General features: G+C 40.8%; 1 protein-coding gene across 1 annotated transcript in view; it reads left to right on the forward strand.

The window, feature by feature from the left end:
* Nucleotides 1–4,858: 4,858 nt before the first annotated feature.
* hsd17b4 (hydroxysteroid (17-beta) dehydrogenase 4) overlaps nt 4,859–25,626 on the forward strand; it is a 133,106-nt gene continuing 112,338 nt past the window's right edge. Inside the window, exons 1-4 of the mRNA XM_063068703.1 lie at nt 4,859–4,957; nt 9,182–9,235; nt 15,376–15,483; nt 23,844–23,903. Of these exons, the coding sequence (XP_062924773.1) occupies nt 4,900–4,957; nt 9,182–9,235; nt 15,376–15,483; nt 23,844–23,903 (280 nt within the window). The 5' untranslated portion in view covers nt 4,859–4,899. The remainder of the gene's footprint in view (nt 4,958–9,181; nt 9,236–15,375; nt 15,484–23,843; nt 23,904–25,626) is intronic.

Below are 25,626 nucleotides of genomic sequence, written 5' to 3' on the forward strand. Positions count from 1 at the left end.
ATTGATCATAGAGGGCTAAATCCCATAATGGCCAAAAATTGTTACCCCTTCCACTCATGAACAATGCCTTTGAGATTCTCCATGGAGCAAGGGTATTCTCAAAGCTTGACTTGTGGAGTGTGTACAATTTGGTTCGCGTAAAGGAGGCTGACAAGTGGAAGACGGCATTCAACACACCGACAGGACACTATGAGTACCTGGCCATGCCCTTTGGCCTTGCAGACATGTGAGCAATTTTCCAGGCTTTTATAAATGATGCGCTCCGGGATGCTCTCTGTAAGTATGAATCCGTCTACTTGGATGACATCTTAGTTTTCTCGAAGTCCATAGAGAAGCATGTTGCTCACGTCAGAGATATCCTAAAGAAGTTTCTTCTTCATGGACTTTACATCAAGCTGAAGAAGTCCGAATTTCACATAACCACTATTTCTTTTTTGGGCTTCATCATCTTTAATGACTACCTCAAGATGGACACTAGTATGATGCAGACTGTTGGAGATTGGCTACGACTATCCAGTGTGAAACAAGTCCAACTATTCCTGGGATTTGCCAACTTTTACTGAAAGTTCATCAGAAACTTCAACTCACTGGCAGCTCCACTGACAGCACAAAGCAAGGGATCCACAGGCCCTTTTATTTGGACTACCGAGGCAGAGGCTGGTTTTGCAGAGCTCAAACAGCATTTCACAACAGCTCTAATTTTGGTCCCATCTAACCCGGACCTTCCCTTCATTGTGGAAGTGGATGCCTCGGATGTCGGGGTGGCTGCAGTGTTGACTTAACAGACATCTTTGGACAATAAATATAACCGTGTGCATTCTTTTCCAGATGACTATCCTTGGCAAAGGTGAATTACAACATTGGGAAAAGAGAGCTACTTGCAGTCAGGGTGGCTCTGGTGGAATGGTGTCACTAGCTCAAGAGGGCCAGAACCCTTTTATCGTATAGGTGGACCAGAAGAGCCTGGCTTACATTCAGAAGGCCAAGAGACTGAATTCCAGGTAGGCCAGGTGGTCTCTTTTCTTTAATCATTTGAATTTCATCCTGACCTATTGACTGGGATCTAAGAACCAGAAGCCAGATGCCTTGTCCCATCAGTTTGAATAACCCAAACGAGAAAAGTAGCCTATCAACATTTTGCCCCAAGCCAAGGTGATAGCATCAATTCATTGTGGGATCGACTCACTTGTTCACAAGGCCCAGGCGAAAGAGAGATTCCTCAGAACGGCCTTCCAGGTAGGCTGCTCATTCCAAACCCGGTCTCAGGACATGCTATGAGATTGCCATTCCACCCAGGGATTGCCAGGACCCTCAAGCTCATTAAGAGAAGATATTGGTGGCCTGGAATGGCAAGGGAGGTCCATCAATATGTGCAGGCATGTGAGGTGTGCACCCAGAACAAGAAGCCTCATACCCAACCTCAAGGGCTCTTTCACCCTCTGCTTGTTCCAGAAAGACATGGATGCTCATCTCCATGGACTTTGTCACGGAATCTGGATATGCTCCACCACTCTTCCTTGGGGTTCCTGCTGCTGAAGATCTCGTCCCATGCTGCAAGGAGAGATGGACTAGGGCAAGAGAGATTTTATTAGCTTCTACCCAGAAGGCTGAAATAAAGGCTAACCGCAAGATAAGACAAGGACCAATTGTGCAGCCTGGGCAACAGGTCTGGCTGTTGACTTAGAGGATTTGCCTCTCCAAATGGAGTCTGGGGAATTGGTGCCCAAGCTCATTGGTCCCTTCAGGATTCTCAGGAAAGTAAACCCAGTGGCCTAAACCTTGCAGCTCCCCAAGACCCTCAAGATCAATCCCACTTTCCATGTTTCCAAGTTAAAGCTTATGAACATCAGCTCGTTAGGCTCTCCACCATCAGCCCAGCCGCCACCCAGGTTTGTTGATGGGGAACAGGTTTTCATCGTGAGAAGAATTTTGGACTTGCATACTGTTTGAGGGGTTTGGCAATATCTCGTGGACTGGGATGGTTTCAGACCGGAGAGAAAGTGCTGGGTGCCTGAAAGAGACATCTTGGATCTGGCTCTCATCCACAACTACCATCATCATCTCTCTGAGCAGCCAGGGCCGTCAGGAGTCAGACGTAGGGGAGGAGGTCCTGTTACTACGTGTATCGATCCACACAAACTTCTGAGGTTTAGATGCTCTGGAATCTCAGAGTATGCCCCTTTAAAGATTCAGGACAGTCCCGCTAATTGGTAATCATGTTTTGGCTGCCGAGGACTGAGCATTTAAGGAGCACCTGAACTGAGGTTCGGTGCTCAATCATAAGCCTAGTCGTGATCCCGGCTAGTATTTGTTTTGTGCTCAGACTCTCGATCCAGTTTGAAGCCGTGTCTCAATCCTAGCCTTGGATACTCCAGCATTTGGGTCCAACCCGTTCTCATCAAGGACTCTCGTCACATGCACACAGTTTGATGAAGCTTTAGTTCCAGGCCATAACTGAAAGGTTTTTAACCTTGTACTGGTACAGTCAACACAGAATGACTGTCGAGCTGATAGGGATTGGGACAAAGGTCTGAGCCTGCTGTTGGAAGCCATCTCTCAGGCAGAAAGGGGGGTAGAGATGGCAGGAAGCGATGGAGAAGATGGAGGAAGCAAACAGGGTTTGGTTCTGGGTGATAGAAGCTGTATGGAGGAATGCAAATGGCAGGATTCTGGGAAATGAAGAATTAAACGGCAGATTGAGAATTGTAGTGGCTTATCATTCAGTGATGAATGTAGGAGAGAGGATTTAAATAAAAGAAGGAATGAAGAGCTTGAGGTTTTTTTGAGATTTGAATGTGGACCCATTTCAGATATCAATCCAATTATACTAAATAAGGATTTGAAAGAAGCATCAGTAGATACTTTGTGTGCAAAACCTTTAAAAGATGGGGCACTCAGTATCTTGCAATGAAAGTAAGCAATGTGAGAAAGCGGAGTTAAAAACTGTGGGAGGAAGGAAAGTAACACCAAGAAATTACATTGAACGACAGTGGCTTTGGGGGAGTAATTTATATTATTATAAATAATTTAGTTGGGAGAAATGTTGTGGACACTCAACATTTTAGGAGTTCCATGGTGGAGTTAGAACAGGTAGCTTAAAGTGCCGGATCGGGTTAATTTAGGTTATATGAGTTTGAGTCAATGTGAAATGTTTTCAATGCCAGAAGTTAGTTCAGGCAGCAGCTGTGTGTAAGGGTAAAAAGTGCTGTGGTGGAAGTGATGGAGAACATGATTATGAGAAGACATTAGACTAAGTTGTAGTGACTGTAGAGAACATTGCTCTGCTTATGCAGGGGGTCCTGTACATAAGAAAGCAGTGGAAATGTTTGGGTGGAAATGGCCATATCATATGTAGAGGCTCTGCAGAAAGAACAGAAAACAATGCCAAGGAGAGCTATTAATAGCCGGAGTACAAATAGTTTAAAGACAGTGGGCAAAGTGCATGATTGTATAACAAAGTGTTCTCTGATTGTTGATAAAATAAAGTCTGCTACTCTCATGGCAGAGGTGGTCAATTGTTCAGCACAAACCAAAAGTAGGACAGAAAATATGTATTAAAAGCTGTAGAAAAACATCCAGAGATATAAGACTTAACTCTAGAAGTGATTAATGATGCCTAACAAGGAGTAGTAAATAATGTTCAGATTTAAAAAGAGAGTTTTTACTGGTTTTTCAAATCTTACAATGGAATGATAGAAGACTGTTAGCCAATGGTCAAGAATTAAAGAAATTTCTTGAAGATTTACCAAATAAACCTGATGTCAAATGTGTACAGAAAACCTGGTTGAAAAGTCTAAGTTTTAAGATGCAAAGTTATATTGATATAAGACGTGATCGGAAAATGGGCAACAGAGGAGGAGCGGCTACCTTTCTCAAAAATGGGTTAGCACACCAAGTTTTGGAGATTGGGATTGTCTGAGTCAATTGTGGTTGAAATTTGGGGAAACAACAGTAAAGAACATAAAATAAAATTTTATAGCTCTTGTCAATACATAACACCTGATATATTGGAAAGGCTGGGCGGAAATGGGAAAAATTAGGTTATATGGTGTGGGGATTTTAATGCTCATAGTACTCTGTGGAGTAGAAACGACACAAATGTGAGTGGGATGGTAATTAGAAACTTTCTGGAAGGAAAGTGTCTGGTGTGCCTGAATGATGGCCGAAGTACAGTAATAAATCCATTTAACATCTCTGTTTCTGCCAAAGATCTTGCACAACTATCTGAGGACATAACAAATGTGTGTAACTGGGAAGTATATGATACAACAGTGGGGAGTGATCATTTCCCCATAATATGTACAATGGGAATCGATGCATATCAGAGAAAAGGTTCTAATCCCCAGATGGAATTTTTAAAAAGTAAATTGGGATATATTTGATGATTTATGTGTAAGTGGATTTCCTAATAATTTTGTAAGGATATCGAGTTGAGTAACAATACCTTATGCCCTGCACTCAGCTCAAGAGCTAAGAAGTCAATTCCCAGATCACTGGGAGATAATAAACGGAGAGCTGCACGAATGGAAGTAAAGGAGCTGTGGAGTGGAATAAATTGCTGTATCAAGATCTTTGGGACAGACACAACTTAACATGGGAAGTTTGTTCGGATATCACTGCCAACTAATGTATATTAGTGTCTATTCGACTCTTGTTTGAGGTTTTTTCTGGAGGGAGGGGAAACTTAGTAGGTATATTTCCTGTCTCTTTGCTCCATACTCGAATGCACCTTATGTTGGTTTGCCAATCACCATTAAACTTTACAAACAGAAGAAGTTAACGGTGACTGACCACATCCTCCTTGGTTGGCGATGCGTCGCAGGTGGGAACTACACCACCCAGGGTGCAGTGCGTGTCAGCATTGCGCCTGCTCAGCGGCGTCCGGCTCAGGGCTGCGAAATGGCCGTCCCTTTGCGCTTCGACGGAAAGGTGGTACTGGTGACGGGGGCTGGAGGAGGTCGGTAAATGTCGGTGTACTTTGCGTTTGCTGAGGTTTACAAAAAATGGTTCTGTATGTTGGGAAACGGCGAAGTGTTGAAATGAGGGAGCCAGAGCAGCTGGGCCGAGGTTAAAAGCTGGCAATTTGCAATCACTGATAATGCTCAGGGTTTACAAACTTGCATGAATTCACTACTTTTAGTTTTTATTTGCTTTTCTTTGATGACAGTATGTTTTTTCCCCAAATCCATGTATTCTGCTGATGTGTGTTGTCATTTTGAGTTTAAAATGGCACTTTCTGCTGGTTCTGTTTATTCGAAAACATAAGTACAGCTCTTTGCATTTAAACAGGTTCATTAACTATTCTGGAAACATCACTAAGCTAAAAGCTGTACGTTTGGCCTTAACATTTACCTAGAACAAATAATAAACACAACAAGTGATGCAAGGAATTGACTCCCCAAGAAGTTAATTTATCTTTTAAAACATTAAACATACAAAATAAGTGGTACATTCTTAGGCAGTCTCTTGTGATTGAGGATGACATCTGCTCGGTTATGGGGGTTCTGGAGAGGCCAATGTGGTATCCAGTGGCAGGACAAGAGGTAGGTGGTAGATAGTGTTCCTTTTGCTTGTTTTGTAGGGCTTCTCTGTGCTTGTAATGCAGTGTTGGGAAGGTTCAGCAGGTTGGCCAGCATCTTTGTAGATAGAAGCAGAGTTGACCTTTCATCAGATGATCTGCTGGAAGAGCTCAGCAGATTGAGCAGTATCTGTGCAGGCAAAGAGGTGGCTGACAATTCAGGCGGAGACCCTGCATCAGGACGTTGGCTGTGTACTTGCCTCTGCAGATGCTGTTTGACTACTGAGTTTCTCCAGCAGTTCTTGCTCCCAAGTTCCTCTACCTGCAATCCTTTTTGTCACTTTTAATTAGACAATCTTCAAATAAAAGAGGACATACAACTTAATGTTAGCAAGCTGGTAACAGTTGCAGGGGTTCCAATTTACTTTTAGGAAATTAACTTTTTTGCTTTAATTTTTTTTAAAATTAAGTATGCTTTGTTTCATAGTGATTCCAGGAATGAGGCACTTCGGTTAAGTAACCCATAGTTCCTGCTTGTTCCGCTCTACTGAACTTGTATCCTTGTATCTTGACTCCATACTCTATCAAGTCTCATCCTTGCATGCTTTTCACCACTTGATCAGCTTTTAGTACTCTGGCCCCTAGCTGCCTCATTTTCACCATGGATATGTGGTCCTTGTATGCTTTCATTCACCCCTCCCCCTTTAGGAAGCCCTTGGGGCTCTCAGTTTCTTTCTGGATAACAGACCCAACTGGCTCCTCCACCTCTAACCTCCTCCATCTGGCACAACTGATGTTTACGCTCATTAACTCTTTTGGATCCTTGCACTTTCTCCAGACCAAAGGTGTTCCCACGGGCGCGCGTATGGGCCTGACAAATACGTGTCTTATTGTTGGCTATGTGGTGCAATGCCTTTTCCAATTCTACACCGGCAATGCTCCCCAACTCTTTCTCCACTGCATTGACAGTTGCATCAGTGCAAAGCTTGTCAGTTGCATCAACTTCTTTTTAAACTTCCACCCTGCCCTCGTATTTACTTGATTAATGTCCAACACCCCTCTCCTTTCTTCATCTCACTGTCTCCATTTCAGGAGACAGACTCCCACAGTTACCTTGACTATGTCTCTTCCCACTCTGTTGCTTGTAAAAACGTAATTCCCTTTCTCTATTCTTCTGTCTGTTACAGAAAATGGGATCTTCCATCTTCCTCACTGCACATTGCTAAAGATGGAGCCCTCACCTGCATCTTCCTTTACCTCATTACACCTTCCTCCCCAGCCCCCCATCAGCCTACACAAGCTATCCTCTGCATCTTCCATTATCTCCAGTGGCATCCCACCACCAGGCACTCTTCCCTGTACTCCAAGCGTCATGTCCTGCAGGGAACCCTCTCTCCATGACTCCCTTGTCTGCTCCTCCTTCCCTTTCCAGGCTCTTATCCCTGCAACTGGGCTGAGTGTTGCACTTCAGTCCTGACGAAGGGTCTCGGCCTGAAACGTCGACTGCACCTCTTCCTAGAGATGCTGCCTGGTCTGCTGCGTTCACCAACAACTTTGATGTGTGTTGCTTGAGTGTTACACCTGCCCCTCTGCCACCTCTTATCACCAGCATTTGTGCACCTAACAATCCTTCTAGTCCTGGCCAGCTACTTTAAATTCATTTCTCAGTCCCACACCAACATGTATGCCCAGGGCCTCTTACCCTGCTGAGTTGATTCTGGACGCAAATTAGAAAAACACCATCTCTAATTCCACTGTGGTAGTCTCCAAACTGACAGCACAGATGTTGATTTCTCTAACCTTTGGTAACAATTCCCCTCTGACCCTTACCTTTCTTGATCTGATTGGCTCCTATCACTGTCTTTCTCCTCCCCTTCCCTATCTGCCCATCATCCACACAATCCTCTCCCTGATTTCCTTCTGCACCTGCTTCCCTTTATTTCATGGTCCACTGTCCTCTCCTATCAGATTCCATCTTCAGCCCTTTGCTACTTCCACCTTTCACCTATTTGCTTTATTCCCACTCTTCTCCCTTCATCATCCACCAATTACACCCACCCCCTCGGCTGGATCTATATCACCTGCAACTCTTGCTCTACCCCTTCTCCCTTCCCCCTATCTTTTTATACTGGCCACCTCCTTTCTTACTTTCCAGTCCTGATGAAAGGTCTCAACCTGAAATGTCACCTGTACATTTCCCTCTACAGGTGCTGCTTGACCTCTTGAGTTCCTCCAGGTTTTTTGTGTGTTGTCGTCATCTGTAGTCTCTGGTGTCTTTAGTTATGTGGAGAGACTGGGAAATCGAATTTTACCATAAACAGGTAGTGCACTGATGCAGGTATTTATGGGCATAGCATTGAAGACAAAGAGAACTTGATTTAGTTGATGGAGAAGTCGAGTGTTAGGGGGAAAAAAAAGAGAACAAAAGTGTTTAGCAAAAGAACCAAAACTGACATGATCTATTTACACAATGAGTGGTCAGTGGTTGGAATGTATCGTCAGCATCTCCTAGTCTCATGCTGAAGTCATGTCTCAAAGCAGTAGTTGTCTGAATGATGTTTATAATTAGCTAGAATGTTTGTGAATGATTTAAGTGAATTGTATTGCTTGAGTAAAGGATTGTATTTTCTTCCATTCACAATTGAAATTGAAGATTTTAAACTGTAGAGCAGTACTAACATTACAATAACCAATAGTGTGTTCATAGAACTTTATTGTTTTGGTATCATCTTATTTTCTTTCTTGTAATAAGTTTCACACTCCATTTTCCAGCTTGTGGTTTTTAATATGCTAGATAATTATCAAGATAAATGTTACTTCTCAAAGTAATTGAAATTCAATTAAAAGGAAGTCAGAGGAATTAGATATGGAAAGAGGTTATGGTTTGGGATGAGGATTGATGTGGACTACTACCTACAGTATCGGTCTCCTTGTTTAAGGATGCATTAATGTATTCCAAAAAAGGTTCAATACATTAAAATCTGGGATAGACAGGGAAAGGTTTGAACAAGCTTGTTTTGAACCTGCTTAGTTTAGAAGAGTGAAAGATGATGTAATTAAAACACACATTCCTGGGAGAGTGGATGTAGACGGTGGCAAGAACATGACGACCTTTCGCAAGAATTAAGGAAAAGAGAACAAAATTGACAGGGAAAAGAACCAGAACTGACATGAACAATTCACACAGTAAATGATTCGTGAATTGAATATATTGCCGGGGTAGTACTGGATGAAGAGTTCTAAAAGGAGTAGATGAGTTTCTGAAAGGAAATAATCTATGAGGCTTTGGGAAGAGGTTGGGGGATTGGAACTGGCTATAGTTTTTTTTTCATAGACATCTGCAAAGACCAATGGGGGGGGGAAGATTCTATGTTTCTATCATCCAGTGATGTGTGTGATCAATTCCTAAGTTTTAGTGACAGAAGAAGATATTTTCTGTACCCTATCAGGTCATTAGGCATCTTCATTGAATTGCCCCAAAATCACTCTGCTAGCCAAAAGACTGCAAGCATAATTTATACATTTATACAAGTGGCTTATTGGGCCAGCTGCTTAATTGGGCCAAAATGTACTGGTCCCAGTGTGTTTCAATTAATCAAACTCCACTGTATAAAAATGTTCTTGGCTGCTCGGCTTTTCAAAGTTTACTTTTTGTTTTTAAAGGTTTGGGAAGAGCTTATGCATTATTATTTGCGGAAAGAGGAGCTTCTGTTGTTGGTGAGTGCTCTTGAAGGTCAAATTCCTATTCCCCATAATGTATATTCTGTGTTTTAAGTTGGTCCTAAATACCCCAGATCTTCTGAGATGTTGACTTGCTGGATTGTGCTGCTGTGGGCATGAAAAACTGAGAAACCATCTTCCATGTACTCTCAGCATTGGTGAGTTCCATTTGCCTGTATGACTTTGGAAGACACAAGTAAAACCATTACAATTGTTAGTGCTGTTTGTGCAAGCAATGCATTTTCTGCAGTCAAGGTAAGAATGATGGTCAATTTTCTTCCAACTGCAGTTGTACAGGGCCCTGGTGAGACCACACCTGGAGTATTGTGTACAGTTTTGGTCCTCAAATTTGAAGAAGGACATTCTAGCTATTGAGGGAGTGCAGTGTAGGTTCATGAGATTAATTTCCGGGATGGCGGGACTGTCATATGTTGAAAAATTGTAGCGACTGGGCTTGTATATACTGGAATTTAGAAGGATGAGAGGGGATCTGATTGAAACATATAAGATTATTAAGGGATTGGACATGCTAGAGGCAGGAAACATGTTCATGATGTTGGAGGAGTCCAGAACCAGAGGCCACAGTTTAAGAATAAGGGGTAGACCATTTAGAATGGAGTTGAGGAAAAACTTTTTCACACAGAGGGTTGTGGTTTTGTGGAATCCTCTGCCTCAGAAGGCAGGGGAGGCCAATTCTCTGGATTTTTTCAAGAAAGAGTTAGATAGAGCTCTTAAAAATAGTGGAGTGAAGGGATATGGGGAGAAGGCAGGAAAACGGTACTGATTGTGGATGATCAGCCATGATCACGGTGAGTGGCGGTGCTGGCTCGAAGGGCTGAATGGCCTACTCCTGCACCTATTGTCTATTGTCTAACTGCTTGCTTGGGTGAGATTTTATTAACATTTTAGCACAGTTCAAAATTGAGCGAGGGTTTCCTGGTCTCAGTGCCTTAAGTTGTGTTCTCAAAGCAGTAATTCTCTGAATGCTGATTATAGTTAGATAAGACTGCCAGTGAATGATTTAGTTGAATTGTTTTGCTTCAGTAAAGCGCTGTATTTTTTTCCTTTCACAATTGCAATACAAGATTTTAAACTGTGGGGCAGCTTTAACATTGTAATATATAAAAACCCAATAATATGTTCATATAACTTCATTGCCTTTGGTATATTGTTATTTTCTTAAAAATGCTTCCTTCTGATAAGTTTTACACCACATTTTCAGCTTCTGGTTTTAATACTGAATTAATTATGTAGATATTGTTATTTCTCAAGGTGATTGAAATTCCATAATAAGGAAGTCAGCTGAATTATAGAGGGTATAGACCAGAGAACATTTGTTTTATTTGTCCTCATTGAAGGATGAATGTCTTAGGAATGAGTGTAGTGCACCTTAACCAGAATGGTATCAAAGGGATGTAGGTGGGTTAAGTAAGTGGAAAAAGATCGGCAAATGGAGTATAAAGTGGGAAGTATATATGACATTTTCCATTTTGATAAGATTTTTTAGTCAGAAAAAGAAACACGAGTTCTGAGGTGCAAAGAGGTCTTGATATTCCAGTGCTAGGATACATGTGGCAACAAGTAATTAGGACAGTTAACAATGTTGTTTACTTCGAGGAACTGGATTATGGTTTGAGAAGGGATGGATGAGACGACAAATAGAGTACTACCTCAGCAGTGGTTCTCAATCTTTTTCTGCTCATTGCCCACTTGTGATTTTCATTTACTCCCATGAATCCCACCCTCCATAGTTTCCATTAGTTCCTAATTTTTTTTTTGGTCAACTGTACTAACTATTCTAATATACAGTCCATATTTCTGTTTTAGCAGGTTATAGGTATATGTTAAATATAATTTTACAGGTGTATATGAAAAATAAAACTATTTCAAAGCTCTGAATCGGATACTTTATAATATATATGATATTCTTTTAACAGCAATGAAAAAGTGTTTAATATTGTTTGGGTATTTAGTGAGATCCTTGTGACTGATGCAAACTAGCAAGTTTTTTGAATATCTGGTTGCAACTTGGTTAAAGATAATCAAAGATCACCTCTTTTCACAACATCAAAATAGTACGAGCTTTTGATAGCAGATGAAGAGCTTGACTAAAACCACACTCAATTAGATGAGTGTTGGGAAATCCACTTATAAACAACTTTGCTTTCTCTCAGAACATCACTAATTATCCAGAAATTTTGCTTTCTGTGTTCGAGTTTTGCTTGAGTTGTTATATCACTTTGCAGCTCAATAAGACATTCTTGCGATGTGGTGTCAACATCATTCACATTCACCTCAAATGGATCCACCACCCAATCTGGAATATGCATCTCCAGTAGGCCTCTGAACTGAAATTCCTTATCAGTGTAACCAGATCATCATTTGTAATTCTATATTAAAGTGACCAGTGAAAGGAATTCCATAAACTCGTGACGTCCAATATTGCTGCTGAAAAGTTTGAGTTTTCCAAGGAAAGTGGTAATAGCCTCCTTGCATGATATGAGATTACAGACTTTTCCTTGTAACTGTTTGATTAATAAATTCAGTTTTTCAAATATATCTGACAGATAAAATCTGTCATACTTAGCAGCAATTTGTTCTCTAAGATGCTTTTCACTTAGAAATACTGCAGTACTATCCTAAAGTGCAACAAAGCAACAAGGCTTTTGATTACCTTTTGATTACCATCAGAGCTCTGTATGCATAAGTAGCCATTCAAAATCTCAGTTTTCCTCACAAAGTTGATGGAAAAGACTATTTTGAGCCAAACCCCACGCCACCCCACCCATGTAATTCAAGAGCAGGGAGGTCATGCTGCAACTGTACAGGGTACTGGTGAGGCCACACCTGGAGTACTGTGTGCAATTCTGGTCTCCATACTTGAGGAAGGATATACTGACTTTGGAGGCAGTGCAGAGGAGGTTCACCAGGTTGATTCCAAGGATGAAGGGGTTAACCTATGAGGAGAGATTGAGTCGCCTGGGACTATACTCTCTGGAATTCAGAAGAATGAGAGGGGATCTTTTAGAAACATACAACATTTTGAAAGGCATAGATAAGATAGAAGTAGGAAAGTTGTTTCCATTGGTAGGTGAGACTAGAACGGTTAAGCAACCTTAAACACAAATGATTTTCTAGCATGCGTTATTCATTAATATGAGGCAAAACATAACTAGATGTATTTAAATGGATAATTCCCATATTTCAAGTTATTTTTATGGCATTTATCTGGCCCACCGTTCACTCATTAATCCGCGATCCGGCCTACAGAGGCAAAAAGATTGCCGACCCTTGGACTAGAACTAGGGGACATTGCCTCAAGATTCAGGGGAGAAGATTTAGGATGGAGATGAGGAGAAACTGTTTTTCCAAGAGAGTGGTGAATCTGTGGAATTCTCTGCCCAGGGAAGCAATTGAGGCTTATTCACTAAATATATTTAAGATACAGTTAGATAGGTTTTTACATAGTAAGGGAATTAAGGGTTATGGGGAAAAGGCAGGTAGATTAAGGGCTTAATTAGGAAAGGGAAAAAGATTATGAGAGAAAGCTGGCAGGGAACATAAAAACTGACTGTAAAAGCTTTTATAGATATGTGAAAAGAAAAAGATTGGTTAAGACAAATGTAGGTCCCTTACAGTCAGAAACAGGTGAATTGATCATGGGGAACAAGGACATGGCAGACCAATTGAATAACTACTTTGGTTCTGTCTTCACTAAGGACGACATAAATAATCTTCCGGAAATAGTAGGGGACTGAGGGTCCAGTGAGATGGAGGAACTGAGGGAAATACATGTTAGTAGGGAAGTGGTGTTAGGTAAATTGAAGGGATTGAAGACAGATAAATCCCCTAGGCCAGATGGTCTGCATCCCAGGGTGCTTAAGGAAGTAGCACAAGAAATAGTGGATGCATTAGTGATAAGTTTTTCAAAACACTTTAGTTTCTGGATTAGTTCCTGAGGATTGGAGGGTGGCTAATGTAACCCCGCTTTTTAAAAAAGGAGGGAGAAAGAAACCGGGGAATTATAGACCGGTAAGCCTGACATCGGAGGTGGGGAAAATGCTCAAGTCAGTTATCAAAGATGTGATAACAGCACATTTGGAAAGCGGTGAAATCAGACAAAGTCAGCATGGATTTGTGAAAGGAAAATCATGTCTGGCGAATCTCATAGAATTTTTTGAGGATGTAACTAGTAATGTGGATAGGGGAGAACCAGTGGATGTGGTATATTTGGATTTTCAAAAGGCTTTTGACAAGGTCCCACACAGGAGATTAGTGTGCAAACTTAAAGCACATGGTGTTGGGGGTATGGAATTATTGTGGATAGAGAATTGGTTGGCAGACAGGAAGCAAAGAGTGGGAATAAACGGGACCTTTTCAGAATGGCAGGCAGTGATGAGTGGGGTACCGCAAGGTTCAGTGCTGGGACCCCAGTTGTTTACAATATATATTAATGACTTGGATGAGGGAATTAAATGCAGCGTCTCCAAGTTTGCGGATGACACAAAGCTGCGCGGCAGTGTTAGCTGTGAAGAGGATGCTAAGAGGATGCAGGGTGACTTGGATAGGTTAGGTGAGTGGGCAAATTCATGGCAGATGCAATTTAATGTGGATGAATGTGAAATTATCCACTTTGGTGGCAAGAACAGGAAAACAGATTATTATCTGAATGGTGGCCGATTAGGAATAGGGGAGGTGCAACGAGACCTGGGTGTCATTGTGCACCAGTCATTGAAAGTGGGCATGCAGGTACAGCAGGCGGTGAAAAAGGCGAATGGTATGCTGGCATTCATAGCGAGAGGATTCGAGTACAGGAGCAGGGAGGTACTACTGCAGTTGTAAAAGGCCTTGGTGAGACCACACCTAGAGTATTGTGTGCAGTTTTGGTTCCCCAATCTGAGGAAAGACATTCTTGCCATAGAGGGAGTACAAAGAAGGTTCACCAGATTGATTCCTGGGATGGCAGGACTTTCATATGATGAAAGACTGGATCGACTAGGCTTATACTCACTGGAATTTAGAAGATTGAGGAGGATCTTATTGAAACGTATAAAATTCTAAAGGGCTTGGGCAAGCTAGATGCAGGAAGATTGTTCCCGATGTTGGGGAAGTCCAGAACAAGGGGTCATAGTTTGAGGATAAAGGGGAAGCCTTTTAGAACCGAGATGAAGAAAAACTTCTTCACACAGAGAGTGGTGAATCTGTGGAATTCTCTGCCACAGGAAACAGTTGAGGCCAGTTCATTGGCTATATTTAAGAGGGAGTTAGATAAGGCCCTTGTGGCTAAAGGGATTGCGGGTATGGAGAGAAGGCAGGTACAGGGTTCTGAGTTGGATGATCAGCCATGATCATACGGAATGGCGGTGCAGGCTCGAAGGGCCAAATGGCCTACTCTTCCTATTTTCTATGTTTCTAGATGGAGCTGAGTTTACAGACAGATCAGCCATGATCTTATTGAATGGTGGGGGAGGCTCGATGGGCCGGATTGCCTACTCCTGCTCCTATTTCTTATGTGCACATACTCACAGACTAAGCTGTTTTGATGCCTCATTTGCATCATTAGCATATTTTCACATTCGTTTCGTTCGGGTTTCAATTAAATTACATATATTTGTTTTTTATTTATATATTTTAGCAATATTTCATTAAAACAGCAAACTTAGCATGGTCCATTCAGAAACTCTTGTGACCCCTAGTTTCTTCTATTTTTTACTTGTGGCCAGTACGACATCGGCATGGCTACCTGGGTGTCCATATGGCCCACATTGTGAACTACAGATGTACATATTAATCTCTTTATTTAAGGAATAAATGATACATTAGATCCATTCTGAAAAATGTTTAGCAGACTTGGAATAGACCAAGATATGGACTGTATGTGCTGGAGTTTAGAGGGATGAAAAATGACATAATTAAATTGAACTTAGATGAGGAGATATTATGTTTTAATTTTAGGAGATGTACAGAGATACTGTTAAAATGAAGTATACATTTCTAAATTTCCTAAAATATTTTTTTAGGAATGGGGAGTTCAGGGATTGAATTTGCTACTCTTGCTTATGTGTCCCTGCCCACATCATAGAAGCTTGAAATAATGCTTTCTGTCTGTAATACGTATCATTTTTTTTTCTCTTCAGTAAATGACCTTGGCGGTGACATCAAAGGAGAAGGCAAATGTTCATCTGCTGCAGATAGAGTGGTGGAAGAGATAAGGGCAAAAGGAGGCAATGCTGTGGCCAGCTATGGTATTGTGTTTATCTTTTTTTAATTTCAGTTTAACAAGTTCCCTTATTTTACTATAGAAATGCATCAGTATCTGTTTCCTGACTACGCTGTAGAAGATCATAACAGTTTAACTACCAAGAAAAATATATTTGAGACAATTTAACTATTCTTTTTAACTATCAACGTACAACAAATTGCAGTTTTTGTAAATGTCCTAATTATATCCATTGTTCCCTCTAAGGTGTGCATGTGTGCACATCTTTTGCTACTAGCGCGCAAAGGAATTTAAACTGCGCAAAAAAGGTTGTAACCCAATACCTCATTGGTATGTTAAGTATGTTTTATGATTGTATGCAATTACATTTCCTTCTCTGGTTTGTCATGTGGACGGTGTTGACAACTTGGAGTTTGCGATGACTGTCTGCAGTTTTTAGAACTGGCTTATTTATACTCCTTTTATTGAAGGAGGAGGAGAAGATGGCAGCGCGACGCAGTGCGCATGGCCACTCTGGTGAATGATATCTGTAATCTGTCAAGTAGAGTACCGTGCACAATTCTGATTTGATGGAGACAGACGTGAGAGTATGGAAGAACATCTGGAGAAACTTCTGAAATGCCCGCTTCGCTGCCGCTGCTATTGTGTGGTCCGGAATCTCCGGAGGAAAAGGCCCCGAATCCTCGGCTATGCTTGTTTTGGCAGCCGGGGCGGGGTCGGAGGCGCTCGGTAGAGGATGGTGCTCGGGAGGTTGTATCGGAGGGGCTGGTTGGAGGCTCGAAGTTTTCGGATGGATGGACTCAGTGTCGGCTGTTGTCGGGTGCTTCCAATGGATTGGCAGTTGTCGGTGCCTAGAGGTTTATGGCAGGGAGTTTCTCCCTTTTGCCGCCTGCTATCGGGGACTCGGGAGTCGATCGGGACTTTGAGACTTTTTTTTTTTACTGTGCCCATGGTCTGCTCTTCATCAAATTATGGTATTGCTTTGCACTGCTGTAACTATATATTATAATTATGTGGTTCTGTCAGTGTTAGTCTTTGGTTTGTCCTGTTTTTCTGTGATATCACTCTGGAGGAACACTATCATTTCCTAATGCATGTATGCATGTCTAAATGACAATAAACAAGGACTGAGTGTTATCATAATCTAAATTATTCAGTGAGCACATGTTGTTGTCACTGGGCAAAAAAAATGCACAGCACAAGATTGTTGCGCACACTGGTCATTACAAATGAGAGAGAACATTGATTATATCCTTGATAGAATTAGGCTTGAAGTCTTCAGTGAAGAATGATTTCATGATGTTGTAACAATAGGTTCTGGTCATACTGTTGCGGTTTTATTTTTGGCATAGTTTTTTTGTGTATTGTTTATTTACCTTTGCTATTTGTAGTGGGGGAAAAATTATCAGTCTTTCAGTCAATTAAAACAGAAAGTAGTGACAATGTTGATTGAACACGGCATTTTGAAAATGGTATGGCATGCAGTCTCTTCTGACTTTACCAATAAAAGGGTGAAAATTCTAATTTTTTTTCCATCCATATTCTTAGTGTTGCAAAAATTGCATTTGGGTAGGTAATTGAGCTAGATAAATTCTGGCTAATACTTGCTGTTAACTAATTTGTAAAGAATGTGTCTGAATAATGTTGTTTGACAGAGTGTGAATTCTGCCAGGATGACTTTACTTTATACTTTATTGTCGCCAAACAATTGATACTCGAGCGTACAATCATCATAGCGATATTTGATTCTGCGCTTCGCGCTCCCTGCAGTACAAATCGATAGTAAATATTAAAAATTTATATTATAAGTCATAAATAGAAAATAGAAAAGGGAAAGTAACGTAGGGCAAAAAAAACCGAGAGGCAGTTCCGGATATTTGGAGGGTACGGCCCAGATCTGGGTCAGGATCCATTCAGCAGTCTTGTTACAGTTGGAAAGAAGCTGTCCCCAAATCTGGCCTTATGAGTCTTGAAGCTCCTGAGCCTTCTCCCAGAGGGAAGAGGGATGAAAAGTGTGTTGGCTGGGTGGGTTGTGTCCTTGATTATCCTGGCAGCACTGCTCCGACAGTGTGCGGTGTAAAGTGAGTCCATGGATGGAAGATTGGTTTGTGTGATGTGCTGGGCTGTGTTCACAATTCTCTGCAGCTTCTTCCGGTCTTGGACAGGACAACTTCCATACCAGGTTGTGATGCACCCTAGAAGAATGCTTTCTACGGTGCATCTATAAAAATTAGTGAGGGTTTTAGGGGATGGGCCAAATTTCTTTAGCTTTCTTAGGAAGTAAAGGCGCTGGTGGGCCTTCTTGGCAATGGACTCTGCTTGGTTGGACCAAGTCAGGTCATTTGTGATATTGACCCCGAGGAACTTAAAGCTTTTGACCTGTTCCACTTGAGCACCACCGATGTAAATGGGGTTGTGCGGTCAGCTACTCCTTCTGAAGTCAACAACCAATTCCTGCGTCTTGCTGACGTTGAGGGATAGGTTATTGTCTTTGCATCATGCCACCAGGTTCTTAATTTCCTCTCTGTACTCAAACTCATCATTACCCGAGATGCAGCCTACAATTCTGGTGTTAACAGCAAACTTATATATTGAGTTCGATGGAAACTTTGCTACACAATCATGGGTGTACAGTGAGTACAGCAGGGGGCTGAGTACACAGCCTTGTAGGGCACCAGTGCTCAGAGTGATTGTAGAGGAGAGTTTGTCCCCTATTTTTACAGCCTGGGTCCTGTCTGTGAGGAAGTTGAAGATCCAGCTCTAGATCTGAGTGCTAAGGCCCAGGTTCCGGAGCTTAGGAATCAGTTTATTTGGAATGATGGTATGGTTGGAATGAAGGCAGAGCTGTAGTCAATGAAATGGAGCCTTACTTATGTGTCTTTATTCTCCAGGTGTTCTAAGGAGGAATGTAGGGCCAGAGAGATGGCATCTGCCTTTGACCTGTTGCTCCGGTAGGCGAATTGCAAAGCGTCGAGGTTGACCGGTAGACTGTGGTTGACGTGTGCCATAACCAATCACTCGAAGCACTTCATAGCAATTGATGTCAGAGCCACATGTTGGCAGTCATTCAGGCATGCCACCTTGCTATTCTTTGGCACCGGACTTATCGTTGCCTTCTCAAAACACGAGGGGATCTTAGACTGAAGCACGGAGCAGTTGAAGATGACAGCAAACACTCCAGCTAGCTCACTTGCACAGGCCTGGAGAACCCATCCCGGGATGCCATCTGGGCCCGTTGCCTTCTTTGGATTTATCTTCAGGAAGGCCCTTCTGACGTCCTCCTCGGTGATGATGAATCTTGATGCCACCAGGTCGGGTTCATCCGGAGGGAGGGGGACGCTCCTCTTCTGTTTGAATCTCGCGTAGAATACGTTAAGTTCGTCAGGAAGAGAAGCGCCACGGTTATTGATATTCCCAGCCTTTTCTTTGCACCCAGTGATCTCATTTAGACCCTGCCATAGTCTACCAGCATCCCTCTGGTTAGCCTGGGCTTCCAACTTGGCTTGATATTGCCTGTTAGCTGCTAATGTGTTGGCAGCATCAGTTTGAGTGGCTTCCTGCTTACGATGAAGCCTTGCACTCTTCCACCTACACTTGCTTCATGTGATTCTGTGTAACTAATTGAGTAGGAGGACTGCAAGTGTACTGTTACCTGAAGCCAAACGTTTGTCAAAGGACACTAGGCCTTGGCCTGGCAACCAGAGCATCACCCTTCCCACACCTCCCCAAAAGAAATATGGAAGTCATTTCATTGTTTTCTGCTGTCAAGAGGTCTTTCTTATTGTCTTTAAAGCACTTTGATGGTAAGATGCATTCAAATAGTTCTATTAAAAAAGGTGCAAGTAATTATGAAAAATAAAAATACTTCAGCTACTAGAAATTAATATTAATGAATGATAAAGTAAAATAAAATCAATGATTTAACTGCATTTTCTTTTGTAAACAAGTTCAGTAACCTGTTAAAATGAATGGGCCCATGATAGCTGCACCAGCTATAAGCAATGGCAGGCATAAATATTGTACAGGTGAAACAAAATGCACCTGGTTACTTGGCTTAGCAGGTGATGCCTCTCAGCTGGTCTGAGAAGTCAGGGATGCTGGTGGCTTGTCATCAGAGTCTTGAAGACACAAGGTATAAATGAATCAAACATGTAGAGCTGGAATGTGTGGATATTTAGTCTGAGGTTCTTTGGGATATGACTAGGGTGACTTAATTCTGATTACTTCAATATTTATTTTTTCAAATGTAGAATTACGGTTTGCAGATGTAATGTTGGGATTCATTGATTTTGAAATTCGTATTGTTTTAGAACTTCTGTGCAACTCCCTTATTTTCCCTTGCTGTACACTCAATGGGCACTTTATTAGGTACACCTGTTAATACAAATACCTAATCACCCAATCAAGGCAGCAACTCAATTCATGAAAGCATGCAGACATGGTTAAGAGGTTCATTTGTTGTTCAGACCAAACATCAGAACGGGGAAGAAATGTGATCCAAGTGGATTTGACTGTGGCAGGATTGTTAGTACCAGACCTAGTGGTTTGAGTATCTCAACAATTGCTGATCTCCTGGAATTTTATGGCACTATAGTCTCCAGAGTTTGTACAGAGAATGATGTGGAAAACAGAAAACCACCCAGTGAGTGGCAGTTCTGTGGGCAAAAATGGCTTGTTATGAAAGAGGGCGAAGGAGAATGGCCTGACTGGTTCAAGCTGTCAAGAAGGCAATAACTATGCATTACAATGTTGGTGAGCAGAAGAGCATCCCTGAATGGAGAACACTTCAAACCTTGAAGTGGATGGGCTTACAGCAGCAGAGGGCCATGAACAAACATGAGGTACCTAATAACGTGACCACTGAGTATCTACATGAAACATAAGTTTCTGAGCTGTTTCATTCTAGCCTGTAATGGACTTGAAGCCCCATCAACATTTTCTGGTGCCAGTGTCTTGATCAGTAATGTGAAATAACTGTCTGACATTTTATCTGTCAAGCACATTCCAATGCTAGGCTACTCCTATTTAAGAATCCCCCCCATCTCCTAGAGAATATTTTATTTCTGCCTCCCTTTATAGGGGTTCCTAATGGAGATTGATGCCCCTGTATTTCAGCACCATTATTTTGGTAACCATTTACTCTTCTCCTAATTTTTCCATCATTTCCTATGTTTGTTAATGGCTGACTATTTATAAATCATTGGCTCTTTTTTATGGTAAAGGCTATGTTACTGTAGTAAATAAAAGCAATTGGCTCAGCTGTTATTGACTGTACATGGGCTATAACTGAAAATCACCAGTCTTTGCTGCACCATCAAGTATAATTAAAAGATAAATCATTCTTAACTGTAGTCTGGTGCCTCATATACGCTGGTTTTGGATTTCACAATGTGTTGCATACTCTAACAAAAATTACTTTGGGTCGTACAGCCTTAAGGTTGGTGAAAGACTGAAAAAATGGAATGGACAAGTGCAGCTCTGTTATGCATCCATCAGTCTATAAATGTGAACCCGAGCTTCCAGTGTCTCCCATCGTGTTCTCACACTGCACATTTGCCTCCTTCATATTGGATCTTTGTTTAGTTTCTGATCCTTAGGGTTCTTCTGGGAGTCAAAGATGGCGAGCGGTCATAATTGGAAGATTTTAGTTTATTTCAGAGTACAAACAGACATACAAATCCAAAGTAAGCTAAAGAGACCGCTGAGAAATTATGCCAATGACCACAAAAGGGTGTAAAAGGAATAAAAGACAGCACTTCTGAATAATCTGTCAATTTTATAGATGAGATAAAAGAAATTCCTTAGTGATAAGTTAGTTAAGACTACATAATTAACACAGTAACATCAAGTGGGTAACGTGCTAATACTTGCAACATAGAACATAGAAATTTACAGCACATTACAGGCACTTTGGCCCACAATGTTGTGCCGACCTTGTAACCTACTCTAGAGACTGCCTAGGATTTCCCTAGCGCATAGCCCTATATTTTTCTAAGCTATCTAAGAGGCTTCTAAAAGACCCTATTGTATCAGCTTCCACCATCGCCGGCAGTGCATTCCACGCACCCACCACTCTCTGTGTGGAAAAACTTACTCCTGACATCCCCTTGGTACCTATTTCCAAGCACCTTAAAACTATGCCCCCTTGTATTAGCTATTTCAGCCCTGGGAAAAAAGCCACTGACTATCCACACAATCAATGCTCCTCATCATCTTGTGCACCTCTGTCAGGTCACTTCTCATCCTCCATCACTCCAAAGGGAAAAGGCCAAGTACACTCAACCTATTCTCATAAGGTACACCCTCTATTCGAGACAACATTCTTGTAAATCTTCTCTGCACTCTCTCTATAGTATCCACATCCTTCCTGTAGTGAGGTGACCAGAACTGAGCACAGTATTCCAAGTGGGGCCTGACCAGGGTCTTGTATAGCTGTAATATAACCTCACGGCTCTTGAACTCAATCTCTTGAATTTAGCCAATGAAAAATGAGAAGGGTGATAAACTACTGCTTTGGCTGCTATACTGCTGCCAGTAAGTGTGAAAAATACATGAGTTTGTTAAAAACTACAAATCTTATAAAAAGTTATTAAGAAAACAGTGTTCAACATTCGCTAATTCAGCTAAGATTAACATAAAACTAAGAAACAGCGAATTATCTTCTGACTCACATGTTGCCACACTGAGTTTGGCTATTCCATATCATCTGCATTTGGTGTTTACATTCCAGATTTCCAATGTTTGTTTCTGAATTAGACTGTTTTATATTTTTACTTTTTATTAGTACCTATTTAGGTTTATTAGTATCAACTTAGGTAATTTTACATTTTCCATGCTTTTATTACTTAATCTCTTTTGTTTTCTCTTTCCTTCTCCATTTTCTCTGTACCTTGATCCCAATGTGTCTGTAACAATGAACATAACAGGAAATCCTGGAAATATTCTGCATGGCTGTCTGCGTTTCTGGAGATAAAAGAGAACAAGGTCTTATAACCTGGGTGGCTTAATTCAGCCTTTCTTTCTTGTATGCTGCCTGAATATTTGCAGCTCTTTTCTTATAACATTTCACTCTCCATGGCTTGTGTCTCTAAACTGATTTATTTTCAAAACCAACATTTGACTGCTGCACTAGGGCATCTTTGTTTTGAAAATCAAACTGCATTATGATTGAAATCTTAAAAATTACTTTTGAAGTTGTCTGAGATGTGTTTCTGGATCTCAGAATTTTTATGAGACTATTTGACTTTGTATTACCAGAAAAGCATGTTTGGGCTGTCAGTCTGTTCCAAGTTTATGACTATAGCAGTGTCTTCTGAGTTACATGAAATTAATAAATGTACCCAGGATGGAAAGAGAGCTGCTGTAGCAGCTCTAAAACAATATTAGCCTGAAAATCAAAATGGAATACTAATCCAACCACTACATTTTGTAGGTTTACTTCACATGGAGAAACGAAGAATAAACATGTAAGGATTGACATGGCACAGTATTTCATAAAGTTATTGTGACAGCACTTCCTTTGGCCTTCAATATTGCTCTGCTTTTCTGTTCTTGTTTCTGCTTAGTTCATCACTGGTTTCTGTAAATATTCCCTTTTGCACAATTGCGATAGAGATGTTTGTTGTGTTAGAAATACGTATTATGTTTTATTGATCTTTAAAATAGAATGTAGGCATGGGTTGTGTTAGATGTCAAGTAATATTTGGATGAGGCTAACAGTATGTTCCAATAATAAGGGATAAGTTCGGTTTGGATTTTTTTTTTAAACCGCAATATGTTCCACTGTATTATAGTAACCTGTGGGATCTGTGCGGATCAAGCTGTTTCCTGAAGCTATGAACATCGTGAAATGATAAAGGAAAAAGATGTAATACAGTAAAACTCTTAACTGTCTGCTGTCCAATTATTTGAAAATCCTAATGGTTTGGTAACTGGCTCGTTAAGTAGATGTTTTCTACCCTCCCTTTTCTCTTACCTGGATTTTGGTTCCCAACTCATTCTTACGCATTCAGACCCTGATTTCTGAGCTACATTTCCATTACTTGGCTCTGGTTTCCGTGCTCGCTCTAGCATTTCATGGCTCGTTCCCATGCTCCTTTGCTCAACGGGGCTCTGATTCCCATCCTCTCTTCCCAATCACCAGGTCTGTGATTCCTTTTAAAGCACTGGCAACTGATTTAATTAATCTGTGGCAAATGTTCAAAGACTTGTTCAGTAAATGCATTAACATTTAGAAAATTGAAATAAGATTAAAGCTATGGTTGAGTTGTGCAATAAAACTGCAATATACATTCTATGCACTTGGAATTCTGAGGACTTTTTACAAGCAATATGCAATTTGACTTTCATTTAGCAATTCTAAATGTGGTTTCCTGTGACTTCCAGATTCTGTTGAAGAAGGAGAAAAGGTTGTTCAGACTGCTTTAGATACCTATGGAAAGATTGGTGAGTGATGATTTATTTGATGGTATTTACACTTAATGACGACCTACAAAAAATGAGCTTGTTGCAATTTAATGGGGCCAGTATGTTGTCCATGTCCTTAGGGATGTTAGCTGGTGCTGCTTGTGTTGTATTGAGGGAGGTTGAATTAATTTGGTGGGGGTGGGGGTGGGGGGAGGGGATGGATGCAACGGGCTTAAGCAGAGAGAGATAAGAAAAAGAAAATATTCAGGGAAGTAATAATATAGTAATGAGGTGAATGGGACAAAAAGTTACAGGTTTGTCTAAGAAGGTGTTACATACATACTGTATACTTACAAATACTTGTAAGTCTAGTCATACTATTGTGGACTGCAGGCACAAATAACCATGTGCCATTTTGATACAATGGCATTAACTGAGGACTGGCTCAAATGCAGAATGTGCACTTCCTACTTGGGAGAAATGCAGGAGTTGGAGTAGTAGAGATAATGAGAGAATTTTAGTTATCCTATTAATAATGGAAATAACACTGTAAAAGGAAAAGTAGAGTGATTCCTGAAATTGTACAAGGGAACATCCTTGGTCAGTATGTTTTCCAGTCCAGTGAGAGAAGTGTTAAAGAGAGGAATAAGCTCTCATTCCAATGGTGGATGAGCTAGTGGGGTTAGTGGAAGTCATTTGGGGAATAGTAATCATATAATTAGGATTAGATGCGATATGGGAAAGAAGAGGATAAGGAGGAGGGATAATTTCAGTGAGTTGTTAAGTGATCTGGGTATGTTTGTAATCAAAGATTATTAAGCAAAGTAGTAAATGAACAACAAGTCACCTTCAGAGAAAATAGTCTGATTGAAAATCAGAGACATTACCACAAAAGGAAAAAGGAAAGTCATTGTAAAAACTTACTGGTTTATGAAAGATATTGAGATTAAAAATAAATAAATGAAATTTATGATAAATGTTGGGATCATAATTTAAGAATCTGGCTGAATTTAAAAATTATATGGGGGGGTAGAAAAGGAATCACAGTGAAAGTAGTGACTAACTCAGATAGCACTCAAATCATCGTAACAGCAATCGGGTAGTTTTTGTTAAATATGGATTGGGTTGATTCATGGTCAAATAGACAATTGTTTACTGTTGTTTAAGGTCTACAACCTACAAGAACAATTCCATTGCTTTTCAATTATTTTAAGTTAGAAAGTTTGATTTAAATGTTGAGGACTTGGCTCTTCACTTGCATTGCATAAAAATAGAGATGGTTGGTAGCAAAGAAAATGTACAAAGGTCACATTAACCAGGTAGTTTGCATCCCAGAACACTGAGGAAAATAACAAAGTTAGAAATTATATAGCATTTGACCAACATTTTCTGCTCTAGTAAGTGAAAATAAAAAACAGGTACTGTAAATCTAAAATGGAAACAAAAATGGTCTAAATATTTATTAGTCAGGGTGCATCTTGGAGAAGAGAAATGGCTAAGGATTCAGGTTGAAGGTCTTTGTAAGAAATAGGAAGTAGACAAAAGCTCGAGAGAACTATAGTGTGGTGATACTTGTTTGTAAAAGCAGTGTGACCATGGGAATAAGCTGCAAACAAGGTTATCTGGTTAGTAAGTGAACAGGAGCAGTTAGAGTGAGAACATGGACAAAAGTATGAAAACAAAGAATGTAGGAATAGCAGAATCAGGTTTATTATTACTATCTTATGTGAAATTTGATGTCTTACAACAGCAGTGTAGTGCA

The sequence above is a fragment of the Mobula hypostoma genome, chromosome 16, assembly GCF_963921235.1.
Source record: "Mobula hypostoma chromosome 16, sMobHyp1.1, whole genome shotgun sequence".
NCBI classification, from domain to species: Eukaryota; Metazoa; Chordata; class Chondrichthyes; order Myliobatiformes; family Myliobatidae; genus Mobula; species Mobula hypostoma.